The sequence below is a fragment of the Lissotriton vulgaris genome, chromosome 3_2 (assembly GCF_964263255.1).
Source record: "Lissotriton vulgaris chromosome 3_2, aLisVul1.2, whole genome shotgun sequence".
NCBI classification, from domain to species: Eukaryota; Metazoa; Chordata; class Amphibia; order Caudata; family Salamandridae; genus Lissotriton; species Lissotriton vulgaris.
In genome coordinates, this window is record NC_141690.1 from 149,891,728 (window position 1) to 149,908,181 (window position 16,454).

The 16,454-nt window shown below is 47.7% G+C and overlaps 1 protein-coding gene across 1 annotated transcript in view; it reads right to left on the minus strand.

Annotated features, from left to right (window-relative positions):
• LOC147725440 (janus kinase and microtubule-interacting protein 1-like) overlaps positions 1-16,454 on the minus strand; it is a 1,438,523-nt gene that overhangs the window by 292,780 nt on the left and 1,129,289 nt on the right. The window contains exon 9 of the mRNA XM_086964109.1: positions 8,801-8,860. Within this exon, the coding sequence (XP_086820235.1) occupies positions 8,801-8,860 (60 nt within the window). The remainder of the gene's footprint in view (positions 1-8,800; positions 8,861-16,454) is intronic.

The window sequence follows — 16,454 nt, forward strand, 5'->3', positions numbered from 1 at the left end:
GGCAATTAATAAAAATATCAATCACTTTCTGACAAAACAATAATTATTAATAATGTGCTTACATATCATTTATTTGATGGATTATTTTACAGTGGGAGTCATATGCACATTAAGCTGAACTTACCATGCCACTGACACTGTTCCAGCCCTTTCTACGCAATAACGTAGCATTATGCCTGAAGCTGGTAGAATTTACGCAGGGCAACCAGTTTTAACTTTTAGCGGGAGATACCACATCTTATGCTTTTGGGCAAATCACATACTATCCCCATACCGAAGAATGAATGTGTCCATTTGTAATGTAACTGGTGCTCATGTGAAGTGTGCTGATTACTTTGGCTAGAGTTCACATTATATAAAACGTCCAGAGGCTTTTTGTTTCAGGGAGCTAGCGTTGTTTTTTAATGACAGGTGTGTGACTTAATCTGGTTATATTTATACTAATTCTTTGACTCTACATACATCGTGTGTACACATCCGCTAAGTTCCTCTATTCACCTCACTTAACTTTCACTCTTTCATAACTACAATCTTTCTTCTCTTGAATTTCAGCTTTTTATTTCTGACAGTACATACACTTTTAGTCCTCAAACATTCTCTTTATTTCTTTTGAAACAATATGTTCACAATTTGTTTCACAACAACTTTTCACATTCTCCCCTCCACTACTTTTCTTTTCTCCCTATTTTTCATATATTTTCATACAATTCACAATATCCTTAATATTAATTTCTATATCTTTCGCACTTCCTCTATCGCCCTTTCTCTTCCTACACTTTCTCTCCTCTATCTCTTTCCAATAATCCTAATGGCATTTCCACCTACTCTTTTGCTGTTTTTGTTATACTACTCTTTTTTTCCGTCTCTACTCTACTACCTTCTCTCTTTCTATATCACACACTCACTCAATCTATTTCAATTAATATCTCCAAAATTTCCTCTCAATATAATACACACTATCTATTCCCCTCTTTTGTTTGCACTAGTTCTCGCTTTTCCGTACGTTTGTGACCTCAACTTCCATCTTGATGAACGAGTTACTTACCTTCGGTAACAATGTATCGAGACAAAGTCTAGCCACAGATTCCTCAAATTAGAATATCCCCCAGGTGTCAGACTGGATCTGGAAAACTTTTTCCCCAGCAGTATCTCTGCACGCCGGGGGCGGTGTGGCCCGGCTCCTGCCTGACGTCGTCCACGAAATTGACGTCAATGGAGCCATATAAGTCCCCCTAGACGTGCTGATGTCAGTTTTCTACTGTGAAACCTTTCGACGCCACAACATGGAGCCACTGTAAAAACTGTGAGAGTATAGGAACAGTGTGCCAAAAAAGGAGCAAAAACCTGTGAAACAACAATGATAAGAAATCATAGAATGAGAAACAACACCATGTTGAAAAAAGGGACTCAACACTTGAAGGGACTGAAGGAAGCGAATAGAGCACCTGCCCCAGGAAAAGTCCCACTAAAGCAAAGAGCCGCACCCCCCCTCCCCCCAAAGAGGAAACAGCAGTGGAAATAAATGGCATGACAAATAAAAGGCAATTCGCAACCATAGGATGAAACTGCAGGAAAGACAAACCGTAACAACAGGATGTAACTGAAAAGGACCACAAGACTGGAACAACATGACCCATGGCAAGTGACCAGGAGTGAACAACCACATAGAATGGTTACCACAGCCCCCACAATGATCTATGAATCGTAGCATAGTCAAATAGAACCTCACCCAATCGACTGCAGCATAGGCAGGGAGAGCCCAAAGAAATGGGGAGAAACAGACGAGGGCGGAGGGAGGGAAGGAAAACATGAGTATCTCTACGCCGGAAGAATTCGGGTGGAAAAGCACATCCATAAACGAGAATGGGTGGGGAGCCAATATGCCCAAAACAGAATGACACCCCCTGCCCCAGAGGTAGGTGAACTAGAGCACCCCTCAGGAAGACCAACACCACCTATAAGGAGGCAATGTGGTAGAACCCCACCTTGAAAGGTCCTCGCAGAACGGGGAGCATGGGCAGGCAATAAAAAATCTGCGGCTAGACTGTGTCTCTACCAGATACATCGTTACCAAAGGTAAGTAACTCGTTCATATGATAGAGACATCTAGCTGCAGATTCCTTAGCTTAGAATAGATACCAAAGCTCTACACCATTGGAAGAGGGTCTGCAACCGAACCCCACCAAGTTCCCAAAGGAAGTAGTCCGTCAAGAACATAGACTAAAACAAGGTGGAAGCCGCAATGTCAGGCCCATAAAGCTCAGCATTACCAGACCTTGAAGTTCAGGGCAGTAGCATGAGGAAGGGAAGCAAGGTACCACAACCCGTCAGAGGATAGTACTAGATGACTGTCGGCCAGAAAGTGATGAGGCAAAAACACAGAACCAGAAAGGTCAGTGCATATTGGCAGAATGCCACAAACTACTATGAAAGGAGGGGAAGCGAGTATTGGATTCCAGGATCTGTAAGAGACAAAGGTCCAGTGAAGGGATTTAACCATGATGACAGAGCCAGAACACACAAGCGGCAAAACAAATGACTTGTCAAGGCAGAGGGCATCATATCAAGACATACAAATAATGAATACTAGGAGATACAAGGATGTGAAATACAAGAATACATAAAAGAGACATTGTTTACTGTGCAAACCACACCACACAATGCATAGCTCGATGAAGCGTAACAATTAAAGCATGTGCCCTTCAACTGAAAAGACGGGCACAGCACCAGGAAGCCAACCAGGCAACCATATCCCTAGGATCAACGACAAAGGGCCACCGGCAAGCCGAACATGCCCAAAGCGATCCCCCATGAGGGGGAGAGAGAGAGAGGGACCTGGGATAATCCTCAGAAACCGCTGCAGGGAGACCCCGCATTCTTGCCCCTAGTGTGCGCACAAAACACATAGAAATACATGAAAACGTTGTGAAGTGAAAACCAAGCGTACACTGGAAGAATACCCTTAGAGAATAGAAAGTCGCCCGAGAGGTACCAACGGCACCGACATCTAGGGGTGGGTGGAATTTGCATAGTCGCGCTACGCAAAGCTCTGCAAAACAGTAAAAAATGTCTGCAAGCACGCAAAAGTTCTGCAAATACACGGAATGCTTGTTCCGCCCGTTCGCAATGCTTTTTTCCTGTTTGCAGAACTGTTTGCGTGCTCAGGGAGAAATATCTTGCGAACACGCATTTTGAAAACACAAACAAGCAAAAAATTCAGCGAAGCCACTGAATTTTTGCCAATACGCGCTCTCCGGGAACCCGAAATTACCCAAATTCCACGAGCGGAACGGAATTTACTCCCCAGGCCTATTGTGTATTTATATATATACGCAGCTCCCTGGCACATACTGGAGATACCTGGTGGGCTAGTTGGCCCTCAGGGACCCTCAGTATTGAAAGAGAATTAATTTGGCAACTTAAAACGTGCCATGGGGCGCTTTTGCACAGTGGTGAAGGAGGGACGGGGCCTGAGGTGACAAGTGTGCAAACACGCCCTATGGTGCATTTTAAGTGGGTGGGCTAGTTGGCCCCAGGGACCCTCAGGATTGAAGAGGAATTAATTCCTCAAATTAAAAAGCGCCACAGGGCATGTTTGCACACATGTCACCTCAGGCCCCGCCCCCTTCCTTCACCATTGTGCAAATGCGCCCCATGGCGAGTTGTAAGTTGCGGAATTAATTCTCTTTCAATACTGAGGGTCCCTGAGGGCCAACTAGCCCACCAGGTATCTCCAGTATGCGCCAGGGAGCTGCGTTGCAGACAGGTGTTCAGAGGCTATGCCCCTTTTTACACACTGTGCAACGCAGCTCTGTGGCGCTTACTGGAGGTACCTAGTGGGCTAGTATGACCCTAGGGACCCTTAGGATTCAAGGGGACTTAATCTCCCAACTTAGAACCGCCACAGGGAGTGTTTACACAGTGGTTAAGGGAGGGGACGGGGCCTGAGGTGAGGTGTGCAAACACACCCTGTGGCATGTTTTAAGTTGGGGAATTAATTCCCCCTCAATCCTCAGAGCCCCTGGGGGCCAAATAGTCCACCTTCTACTTCCAGTAAGCACTACTGTGCTGCGTTGCAGAGAGGTGGTCCAGGCCATGCTCCTTTTTACACCTCTCTGCAATGCAGCTCTGTGTCGCTTACTGGAGGTACCTAGTGGGCTAGTTGGACCCTCAGGATTCAAGGGGACTTAATCTCCAAAATTAAAATGGCCACAGAGCGTGTTTACACAGTGGTGAAGACAGGGGACAGGGCCTGAGGTGACAGGTGCAAATACACCCTGTGGCGCATTTAAGTTGGTGAAATAATTCCCCTGCAATCCTGAATGCCCCTGGGGCCAACTAGCCCACCAGGTGCCTCCAGTAAGCGCCACTGCACTGCGTTGCAGAGAGGTGGACTAGGCCGTGCCCCTTTTTACACTTCTCTGCAACGCAGCTCTGTGGCGCTTACTGGAGGTACCTAGTCGGCTATTTGGACTCTAGCAACCCTCAGGATTCAAGTGGACTTAATCTCCCAACTTAAAACGGCCACAGAGCGTGCTTGCACAGCGCTGAGGGGATGCGACGGGGCTTGAGGTGACTGTGCAAACACGCCCTGTGGCGCATTAGAGGTAGTTTTAATTCCCCTGCCCTATTAGATACAAGGGGCTTACAGAGTAGGTCATGCTAATCACAGGGGGACCCCAACGCATACTGTTCCCTAGTGTATGTAGGTGTTTTCACTGTATTCTAAGTGTCTTTTAACATTGCACTGGCTCTAGGACTGGTTAGTCAGACTCAGTTACCACAAGTATCCGTCTGAAACAGTTGAGGGTACAGGATGATTTTGTAACAAGGCTTCTTTCTGCTCCTCTGTTTGTTCTTTCTGCACATTTCCTTCTTCCTGATCTTTTCTTCATCTTTGAGGACTTCTGTTGCTTCTTTCTGCATTTCTTTTTTCTCTTTCTGTGCGTTTTTTCTTCTTTCTTCACATGTCCTATCTCTGTAGGCATAGTTAGAAATGAGCATTTAAAAAAACCTTTGAAATTGACTGAAAAAACGATAGGTTTCAGGCACCTTATAGTCCCATCAGAGGGAAGCCAGGGGCACAAGGCAAAACGCAACAGAGATACCCTCTGGAGGAAACTCATCCGCCCATAGGCCAACCCCCAACAGGTTGTGCCCAAGCCTTTCCCAACACCAGGGAAGAAGACAACAGGGAGAGAATGCAGCCAAGACAATGGCTCAAGGGACACTACGGATACCCCGTGAGAGCACACACAGTGCAGACCAGAGGCGGTGTCCGTCCAGAATACAGAAAAAATCAATACGGAGCAGAACGAAACAACGCACCCACAGGGACGCTTACCCACAACCAAGAACGTCAACAGGGGTAGCGGCAGAAAGAAGGTGGAAGGATGAGCCAAATGCAAAGCAGGAGGACGTGAAAACCCCATTGGGCGAGTCGGATACGGAAGAACCCCAACAATACACCAGAGCAAACTGCGTCCACAGACGCATGGGAGTGCAAAGGAACAACCGTAAGCAGCAATACAGAAACTCCAGGAGAGGCCCATGTCAGTCTGTGGGCCTCAACAGAGGGGACATTCTACCACAGCAGAAAGCATGGAAAAAGGGGAGATGCCCACAGCATAACCCACAGGAAAAATCCCAGAAGGACAGGCAATAACGAAGAGAGCTCCACGGAAGCATCCAAAACTTCCTGGCAAGGAAGAGCAGCTACACAATAGCGAACGAATACCCCACATAGGGTATGTCACATTCCTATAAAAAGCAAGGGGCACCTCTTGGGACAAGATCATAGGCAGAGATCAAACAGAACCATATAAACAGCTGGCCCAGCTGCACAAAAGCAAGGAAAAACCTAACTGAACAGCCATACAGCCTGTCTGGGAAATAATGTCTTGAACCCAGAGACGAAAATCATAAAACAGTGACAACTACGAAAAAGTCCACCAGAGGTGACTACAAATCTGGCAGTCATGGAAATCCAGATAGGAGGCGCCGGACCGCCGAGTAGGCATGCTCATAAAATAGATGGGCCCCAACAAAGGGCAGATCCCTAAGTCGCTCCCGAACATTCTAGGGGAAACTGCCATCACGTAGCCACATCACGCGACGCAGAGCAACTGACCTAGCCATTGCTCGACCCACGGAGTCAGTGGTGTCCATGGAAAACTGCGCCATGTCATGGCCATCCAGAATAAGCCGGACCAGGTCAGCACGAGGGCCCTCTGGCAAAGAGGGAAGGAGTAGTTCGACTGAGTTGCAAAGGGCAGAAGTAGCCCGAGCAAGCACACAGGCCGTGTTCAGGGACGGAAGGCCAGAGCTGGTGGATGCATAGACATTGTGTCCACATCACTCCAATCACCTAGACTCCCAAGTGGGAGGAAGCAATGGTGGAGGAGAGGAAGGGAGCGCTGCCTGGACTACAAGACCTTGAGCCCTAGGATGAAGGGACAAACAGGCAGGGTCATCTGGAGCCGGCCGATTGCGATGTGCAATAGCAGGATCCACGGGGTCACCAATGGGGTCTGGCCCAAGTCCCCAGAAGGACATCATACAAGAACCCGCCAAAAGGCAAGAAAGGCTCCACATCCACCGTGCTCTGGTGGAGAAGATGCAACAAAGGATCCAAAGACAGAGGGCAGCTGCATCTGCAAGATATCCGCAGCCCTGCGAACCGCCCTTGCAAAGTCCGCGCTAGCCTCCATGGCTATCCGAGGGGGAGTCAGCAAGTCATCCGTTGGGGACGGCTGGCAACTGCAGGCTAAGCCGTCCACCCAACGACAGAGGTCCGGCAAGAAAAATGAGCTGGCCTGCGCCCCATGGGCCCCTGCTCCATGGAGCATGGTAAAAACCCTGTGGGCAGAGAACCCACTGAGGTCACGTCCCCCACCAACAGAGGAGCAGCCAGGGACGGAACTGGCACCGACTGATTTCGGGATGGCATCGAATCAGTGACCATGACCCCTGAAGAGAACTTGTCCGCACGGCGTCGAATCGACCTCCACCAAGGCAGGAGTCTGCGGGAAGGAACAAAGTCAACTCGGAGTCGAACTCCGCGCTGCAGCCGCATCCAGCGACGACACAGGCAGCCTCGTAGGACTGTGCAAAAATGCATCAGGACTAGACGTCAGAGTGGGATGCCCATCCGTGCCGTGTCCCGACGTCGCAGCGACCACAGAACCGGAGTCAAGGCACTCGGTCGGTCCCGAGGGCGAACCCACCGGCAAACCCCGACCTAAGTCCCTACACCCACTGTGGGGCCCAAAGGCGCGCTAGGGAGAGGGTGAGACCCAAAGAAGGCCTGCAGAGCCCTGGAATAGGCCTCCATCTGGGACCGATTTGCCCCAGCACCAGGAAAGAATGGGTAGGCGGGGTCTGATTCCTGAGAGCCCGCGTCAGGTGAAGACCGGGAGCGGCGGACCCTAATGTCAGGCTTGTGCGAGGTTGACGACCTCTGTGACTTCTTCCAGTGCTTACCTGAGACGTCCGCGGGAACAACTTCGGGATCTGCCCCAAACAGGAACCACAGCATCGGAGGAAGAACTGTGCTGTTTGGACCCTTCCGCTGGAGACGGAGGCCAGCGCCGCGAGGAATCTGACAGGGACAACCGGACGTACATCAATTTAATTTGTCTTTCCCGCAAGGACTTTGGCTTCAGGCTTCGGCAGCCGTCGCACTCGGCGGAGCCGTTGTGCCCACCCAAGCACCACATGCAGATCTTGCGTGGATCCGTCGCCGATATCTGCCATGAACCAGACGTACACTACTTGAAGCCTGCAAGCATTTGCACACTGTTCCAGACGCGAAAAGGCATTGAGAAGGCCTGAATCAAAACAGGCCAGAGGAACCACTTTTTCCGGATCCGCGTTGGGATGCAGAAAAGATGAAATACTGACGTCAGCACGCCGAGGGGAACTTATATGGCTCCATTGACGTCACTTCCGTGGACGGTGTCAGGACGGAGCCAGGCGACGCGGCCCCCCTCTCATGCAGAGATACAGCTGGGGAAAAGTTTTCCAGATCCAATCTGACGCCTAGGATATTCTAAATAAAGGAATCTGCAGCTAGATTTCTCTATCAGATATCAGCAACACACACAATTTCTTACTCTTTCGCTCTCTTTTTAAAAACATGCTGACATAATTGCCAGCAGCCACACTGCTCTACAACATAGCTTAAGCACGTTGGTTAAGCCAATAACTCTAGCTAAACAGTTATAAGAACTCAAAGGTGAGACCTATTGGATATGCCAATGCTTGTTTGGGCAATTGTCCAGGTTTTAGGGCTCAGGGTCGTTATTAGGGCTGGGGCGAGGTGGATTTCAGGGCTTGGGGTATCAGGTTTTAGGGCTCAGAGCAGGGGGGCTGGAGGGTGAACTTTACCACACATATCCCGTTACCGATCATGCATTTACAACAAAATGTGTTGTAAAAGCAGGTATGGTAAAGGCGCGAACGTGGTTCAGACCACGTTTTGTAGGCATGCGTGGTTAAGACATGCCCGGCTGTATCATACAACCACTTAGAATGTGTCTGTAAACCGGCGATGAGACAGGTCATGCTGTTCCGTTCTACCATTTTTGGTCCAGTGGACCAAAGTTAGCTCGGGGTGTGGCAGTTTCAATCACCTCTTTTATTCACGACGTTTTTTCCGTACACATATAAGCACAATTGCAAATGTTTTCCATCTAATTAAATGCTGATTCACTCAGTCAAGTCCGAGAAGGCTTTTTTATCAGATTTACCGATCAGTGGATTTCTTAAAAAGAAAGTGTATTAGAGAACAAAGACTCACCTTTGGTCCCTTTAGGTTTTTCTTCTTCGCCATTTTACAGCGCAGCAGTTGTTCACGTTCCTAAAGAAAAAATAAGGATGTTAAGTGTTCAATATATCCAAGATAGAAACATAAATCAGTGCTTCCAACACGAGGAGAAACACCCTTGAACGTGCCTTAAACCAGGAAATACAAAATGAGTCATTTCATGTTTATATGGTGCACGCTGCTACAAATTCTGCCTCTATTTCTTGCACAGTGAACAACTGATGTTTTTAATTACAGAGCTCAAAAGCGGAATTAGCCCCGCAGAAATGAAAATCTGTCAACTTTACTTACGCTCACATCTCTGCAGGAGGCCCATCAAACCAATGACTTTTCTTATGGCTCAGTAGTTTAAAATAATTTGTTATAGTGAAAAGTGACGAATATACGATTTTTATTCCGGGAACAGTTTAAGAACAGAACTAAAATTCGATTCTTTTAAATTGTATTTTTTCTCTGGAGATCAGAAGCCATCTGCATCGTACCATGATTACTTTACCAAATAGCTAATTGGGATACAATTGATAAGATATTTAAACTGCTTCCATTGATGTACATTTGTCACATTTGGTACTGCTGCTGATTTGGAATTATGAATGGACTAAAGATTTAAAACCACTGTTTAACATGTTTCTGCTCCCTACGCCGTTAAGATCTGTAGGTGGATCACTGCAATGTAGCATGAGACCCAGGATCTAGATCCAATCTCACTCCGGCTGCAAGGGTCTGTGACTCCCTTCAGTCCGCGTTGGAGGAGTAGGGCAACCTGAAGGAGTGTAATAATAACTTCACCCCTTATCCACACTGAGTTTCATGCCCCTACCCCAAAAGTACTTTTCTTTGTCCCAGTCTTGAGCAGAAGGCCAGAGATCTTCACTGTGGTGCTGAATTGTCTTGTTGTTTTCCAGTGCTAGTGAGTTCTATCAGTTGTAAATAAACAACCTATTGCAAGTAACTTTTTAAGCACTCCAATGCAGCATGGACCACATTTGAAAGGGTATGGTGTCTACCATCCATCAGGTTCTAGCTGAGCTCGTGGCTACCACACTGAACAAACAACTTTAAAATAAGTTTAGCACTCTCCAGGACCAGTAGACCATAGTTTTGCTCACCCCGGTTAGTACAGGGCGTGGTCCCCTAGTCATTTAGGATAAGTAAAGCCATATTAGCGATATGACAGAGCATGAGAAAGAAACGAACCTCCTGCTTCACCAGAGGTAGAAGCCAATTTATCTGTCTCTCCCAGGCTTCACAGGGAGTCCACTTTGCACCATACCTTTCTACCTTTAAAAAGATAAGCTGTGGGGTCCTGCAAGGTTCTTCCCTGAGACCCACGCTTTTCAATCTGTATGCAGTGACTCTTGCCAATCATATTGCTTCCTTTAGATTTCATTTTTACGCCTATGCAGATGATCATCTTGCGCCTGGAAGGTGAGCAGAATTCCATCCAGGACTGGTTTAAAGGATGCCTGGAATTGTTGGTCGGTTGGATCAATGCCAATTTGCTGAGACTCAATATCAGTTAAGAATGAGGTCCTGGATAAGGGTGGGCGTAAATTCCGTTTTGCGGGCGAATTTGCGGATTTTCCGCGATTTCACGATCCGCGAATCTCGCGAAATCGCGGTAAAATCCGCGAATCAGCGGGGACGAATTTTCAGCCAAGCAAGGGTTACAGCAGCAGGTGCAAAAGTTGAACCTAATTTCTTTGTAACCTTTTACAAAAGGGTTACAAACAAATTAACTTCAACTTGGACACCTGCTGCTAATTGCTTCCTGGCACCTCGTTGCCTACTTGCAACTATTCTCTGACCCTGCTCTGTCCCTTGAAGCAGGGTCAGAGAATAGTTACAAGTAGGCAACGAGGCACCTGTCCAAGGAATTAAACCTCATCAGGAAGCACTTACAGATATAAAAAACAGTAAGAAGGGAGAGGATGGCAAATACACCCATTTTAAGTTGACAGGAGGGGTTAAACTAAAAGAGACCTTTACAGCACAATTTTCATATGCATTTTGCTAAAAATAAAAAGCAGTATGTTCTGTAGGGGCAACTCAGGAATCTGGCCCTTCAGAGATCCGGCCTCTCTTTCTTTCTCTCGTTCTCTCTCTCCCTCTCTCTTTCCCTCTCTTTCTCTCTCTTTCTATCTATCTATCTATCTATCTATCTATCTATCTATCTATCTATCTATCTATCTATCTATCTATCTATCTATCTATCTATCTCTCTCTCCCTCTCCCATAAACGACTGCATGGGTAACTTCGCTATGCAAGCGGCTCGCGAAGACGCAAAAAACCCCGCAAACACGCAAAAAAACAAAAATCCGCAAATTCGCACAAATTCGCGAATTTTGCGGATCGCGAATTCGCAAATCCACAAATTCGCGGATCGCGAATTCGCAAAATTCGCCCATGCTTAGTCCTGGATCCGCCATCTGATCCTCCTACTGTTGGCCTCAATCACTGGGCACATTCCCCAATCCCACAACCAGTGCTTGCAATTTAGAAGTCCTTTTTGGATCCAAACTTTCCCTTTTAGACACATATCAACAAACATATGGCCAACTGGTTCTGCATAATAAAGGTCTAGGGGAAAATCATGCCTGGTTCCTCTTCAAAAACTCTGGTCTAATCCCTCCTGACAACTAGATTGGGTTATTGCAATTCCCTGTTTGTAAGTCTTTCCATTTACCTTTTTCATAGGCTGCACCGGACAGAATGCTACAGCTATGCTTATTTTATGTTGTCCTAAATTTACCAGGATATTTTCTCATCTCAACATTCTTCATTGGTTCCCTGTCTGAAAGCGATGCATCTTCAAGACTCTCTGATTTTGCAGTTAGGCGTGACACCTCTGGAAGTTAAATTACCTTGCTTCTTTCTAGTTACCCCCCAACTATAGCGCTATGCTTTAGTTTCTCACATATTGCAAACATACCTAGGATTTTGCAGATTGTGGACTGGTGGCATGGAACAGCCTTACTCTTGCCATCAACTCCAATAACTAAACTTATGAGATTTGCAAACTATTGAAAATTCATCTTTTTCATCGATATGTTGTGCTTCTCTCTTACCATAACTTCCAGGGCCAGGGTGCTCTTGGGTATTTGCCCACTTTATAAACACAAATCAAATCTAACCTTAATGGCTTCAAACTACAACTTTCACTGAATACCATGTCACTTGGAATTACCCTGGACACCACCATCATCATCACGAAGGAACACATTGCCAAACAAAGTCAGCCTGGTATGACAAGTTCACTATATCTGGTGTATCTCAACACACTGACAGCCAGGACACACTCGGTCTCCAGACTGAGAAATAAATAGACTGTAAAAATGAAAAAATAAGACAGGCATTTTCCAATTATGCACCTAGAATCTGGGACAACATTTCTGAATCAATCAGGAGCGCACTAACACTGTTCCAAGTTACGAAACAGTTAAATACTTACCTCTTAAAAGAACACTATATCACAGTGCATTAACCATCCGAAACCCAGCTCTATTTCCTTGAACTTGTAAACGTTATGCTTGTGTTTGAGCATGAGCAGAGTTTTCCTGCCTGTTGGCTAGGTCCGTGCTATGGAAATACCATATTAATGCATACATACATAATCAATCAATCAATCAAAGACATTTGTAGAGCGCACTACTTACCTGGAGGGTCTCAAGGCGCTTGGGGGGGGAGGGGGTGCTGCTACTGCTCGAACAGCCAGGTCTTGAGCTTCTTCCTGAAGGATAGGTGGTCTTGGGTCAGGCGCAGGTCGGTTGGGAGGGAGTTCCAGGTCCTGGCGGCCAGGTAGGAGAAAGACCTTCCTCCTGTTGTCGTTCTTCGGATGCGGGGGACGGCGGCGAGGGCGTGACTGGCTGATCGGAGATGGCGTTTGGGAGCGTAGAAGTTGATGCGCTTGTTGAGGTAGCTCGGGCCTTGATCGTGTAGGGCTTTGTGTGCGTGGGTGAGGAGACGGAAGGTGATTCTTTTGTTGACGGGGAGCCAATGCAGGTCTCTCAGATGTCCGGATGTGGCTGTGACGTGGGATGTCGAGGATGAGTCTGGCTGAGGTGTTCTGGATCCGCTGGAGTCTCTTCTGGAGCTTGGCGGTGGTTCCGGCGTAGAGGGCGTTGCCGTAGTCCAGTCGGCTGGTGACGAGGGCCTGGGTGACCGTCTTCCTGGTCTCGGTGGGGATCCACCGGAAGATCTTCCGTAGCATGCGCAGGATGTTGAAGCAGGATGCGGAGACGGCGCTGACTTGTCTGGTCATGGAGAGGGAGGAGTCCAGGATGACGCCCAGGTTCCGTGCGTGGTCTGTTGGTTTGGGTTCGGTGCCCAGGGTGGGGGGCCACCAGGAATCGTCCCAGGCGGAGGGCGAGGAGCCCAGGATGAGGACTTCCGTCTTGTCTGAGTTCAGTTTCAGGCGGCTGGTCGTCATCCACTCGGCTACGTCTTTCATCCCTTCGTGAAGGTCGGCTCTGGCGGCGGCGGGGTCGTTGGTCAGGGAGAGGATCAGCTGGGTGTCGTCAGCGTAGGAGATGATGTTGAGGTTGTGCTGGCGTGCGATGGCCGCGAGGGGGCTCATGTAGACAAACATGTAGATCCACATGGAGACCGGTGGTGGTGTGTGTGTGTAAGCATATTTTCAACCACACACCAGTTACTCTAAAGACAAACCTCTACCTAAATGTAGCAAGACTGCATATTTCGTCCAAGTCATTTCCGAGCTTCATCCAACTCTTTCTGAGCAGTGAGTGATACTGCTTATCTGCTCACTAGGTTCAGTCCCTGAAGAATGGAAACTTGCAGCAGTGAAGCCACTGCAGAAAAAACAATTACAAGGCCCTACAACTGTGACAAATTTGCAACACATCTCCCTGCTTCCTATTTTCTGCAAACTAACAGAAAATCAGTTAATAAGCAGCTCACTGCATTCTTGGAGGCTAAAAACATCTGGCACCCTAACCAAGCGGGTTTCAGGGCTCAGCACTCGACGGAGTCAGCCCTAATCTTCACCTCCGAAACACTAAGAGCCGCAATGGACCAGGGAAAGAAAGCAGTACTGGTACTCCTAGACCTGTCCGCTGTGTTTGATACGGTCTCCCAAACAATCTTGGTGGACCGTCTAGCCACGGCAGGAATAGCCGGAAATGTGCTGGGCTGGCTGAAAAGCTTTCTAGCAAATAGGTGACAAGTGGTCACCCTAGGTCATTTTAGGTCAGAAGAAAAGCGACTCAGCTCAGGAGTGCCGCAGGGCTCCTGCCTGAGCCCGACACTCTTCAATATATATATGGCCCCCCTGATTGCTCTCATATCATCCTTCAATATAAATACCATCTCGTACGTGGATGATACGCAGCTCATCCTGGTAATGGAGGATGATACCCGTGAGGCTGAAATGAAGTTTAAAAACTGCCTCAAAGCCACGTTCCAATGGATGAACATGAACCACCTCAAATGCAACTCTGGGAAAACTGAGATCTTACCATTTGGAAAACGGAATATGTTCAACCCCACGTTATGGTGGCCGGAGGACGCCATCGTCCCTCCAAACACTGCTCTTTCAGTCCGAAACTTAGGGATCAGATTTGATTCCTCTCTCAACTTTAAACAACAAGCAGTGGCCGTAGCAGGAACCTGCTTTGGCATCATAAAGGGGCTCCGAAAATTCTTCGACCTTATACCATTCCCGGCACGAAAAAGGGTTGCAGTAGCACTTATAACATCACACCTGGACTACTGCAACAGCCTATATGCAGGGACAAATAGGACGGTCTGCCATAAACTGCAAATGGTGCAACATGCAGCGGCAAGACTGGTGCTGGGATGGAACAGGAGGACGTCAGCCACGGCAGCAATGGACATCTTACATTGGCTGCCAATCCACAAACGAGTTCTTTTTAAAATCTTCCTAATCACCTTTAGGGCCTGCCATGGAAACGGACCTAGCTACATTCAGAATATGTTCCTACACTACACTCCTTCGCGTTATCTGAGATCCCAAAAAGCCAACCTCCTCACCATCCGCAAATTCAGGTTGAAAACGAGAGGAGGAAATGCCTTGGCAGTTTTGGGATCCAAAGCTTGTAACATACTCCCGCCACTCCTCCGGCAAATTACTACAGAAACAGCCTTCAGACAGACCCTTAAAACTTGGATATACAGCCTATCCGATACCCACTGTAAAAGCCTAATCTGAATATGCTGACCTCTATTTTAACAGCAACAAGCCCCACTGCCCACTGCCTTTTTCCTCTCTAAAGCGCCAAGATGCTCCTTGGAGTGAAGCACGCGCTATACAAGAGTCTCTGTTGAGGTTCTTCTGTGCGAGAAAACAAAGAAGCATTGTCCACAGGTGGTGTCCAGAATAATCTCATACACGCCAACTCCATATCAGGCTTTGGCCTTTTCAGTTTAAATAATGAAATCATAGTAAAGCATTTGAAGAAACAGAGCATAGATAGAATAGTATGTCAAGAGTATTAATCTTTCATCCGCCTTTGATCTAGTGAATAGATCTAAACTTTGGGCAACCCTCCTGAACTATGGACTGGATAAGGCTCTTGTTAACTTCCTGGCCTACCTCCACACTGATCTCAAGGTAAAAGTCAGGATTGGGATGGGTGGAGAAGTATCTGGACCTATCAACATTGGTAGGGGGGTAAGACAGGGGTGCGTTTTAGCACCCCTGCTGTTTATTATTTATATTAATGGTCTAGCCAAAACCCTAAAACAAGTGACTAGTGATGTACCAATAATGCAGGGGCAACCATTACCAGTTTTATTATACGCAGATGACGCAGTCCTTATGGGCCCAACACCAAATGCCCTCCGTTTACTTGTTAAAAGTTTCGTCCAATACATGGAGGGCTTAGATCTGCGGGTACATTTTAAAACATCTTTTATTATGCCATGTGGGCCTGGGAAACGAAAGCTCAACACCATACATATAGGGACAGATAAATTAGAATCTGTAACCACATTCCCATATTTAGGGCTGGTTTTCGCTGCGAACGGCTCATGGAGTGGGCACTCGGCCTACGTCATGGGCAAGTTCTCGAAAGCCCACAAGTTGGACACTTGTCTTTAGTAATTTCCACACCCGAGCTAAAGCGGTGTGTTGAGACCCCCCAGCGCTTAGCAGCGCCTTAGAATCACCTTTCACCCCCTCCCTGTAGCTCCGGTCCCGCTCTCGGCTGAGTGCTGACGCCGAGGGCTGGGCGCCGGTTTTTTGGCGGCCATCTTGGGTCGGGCTGGGTTGGTGAGGCCATTGACAGCGCTATAAAAGGCGCCAGCATTAGGAAACAGGTAATACTGATATTTGCACGCACTTTTCCCCTCCTGAGGCGGAAGCCGGGAGGTCTCTTGTCTTTCCTGATTTTAATATTGTAATTTCGTGATTTTACTCGTTGGACACTTGTCTTTAGTAATTTCCACACCCGAGCTAAAGCGGTGTGTTGAGACCCCCCAGCGCTTAGCAGCGCCTTAGAATCACCTTTCACCCCCTCCCTGTAGCTCCGGTCCCGCTCTCGGCTGAGTGCTGACGCCGAGGGCTGGGCGCCGTTTTTTTGGCGGCCATCTTGGGTCGGGCTGGGTTGGTGAGGCCATTGACAGCGCTATAAAAGGCGCCAGCAT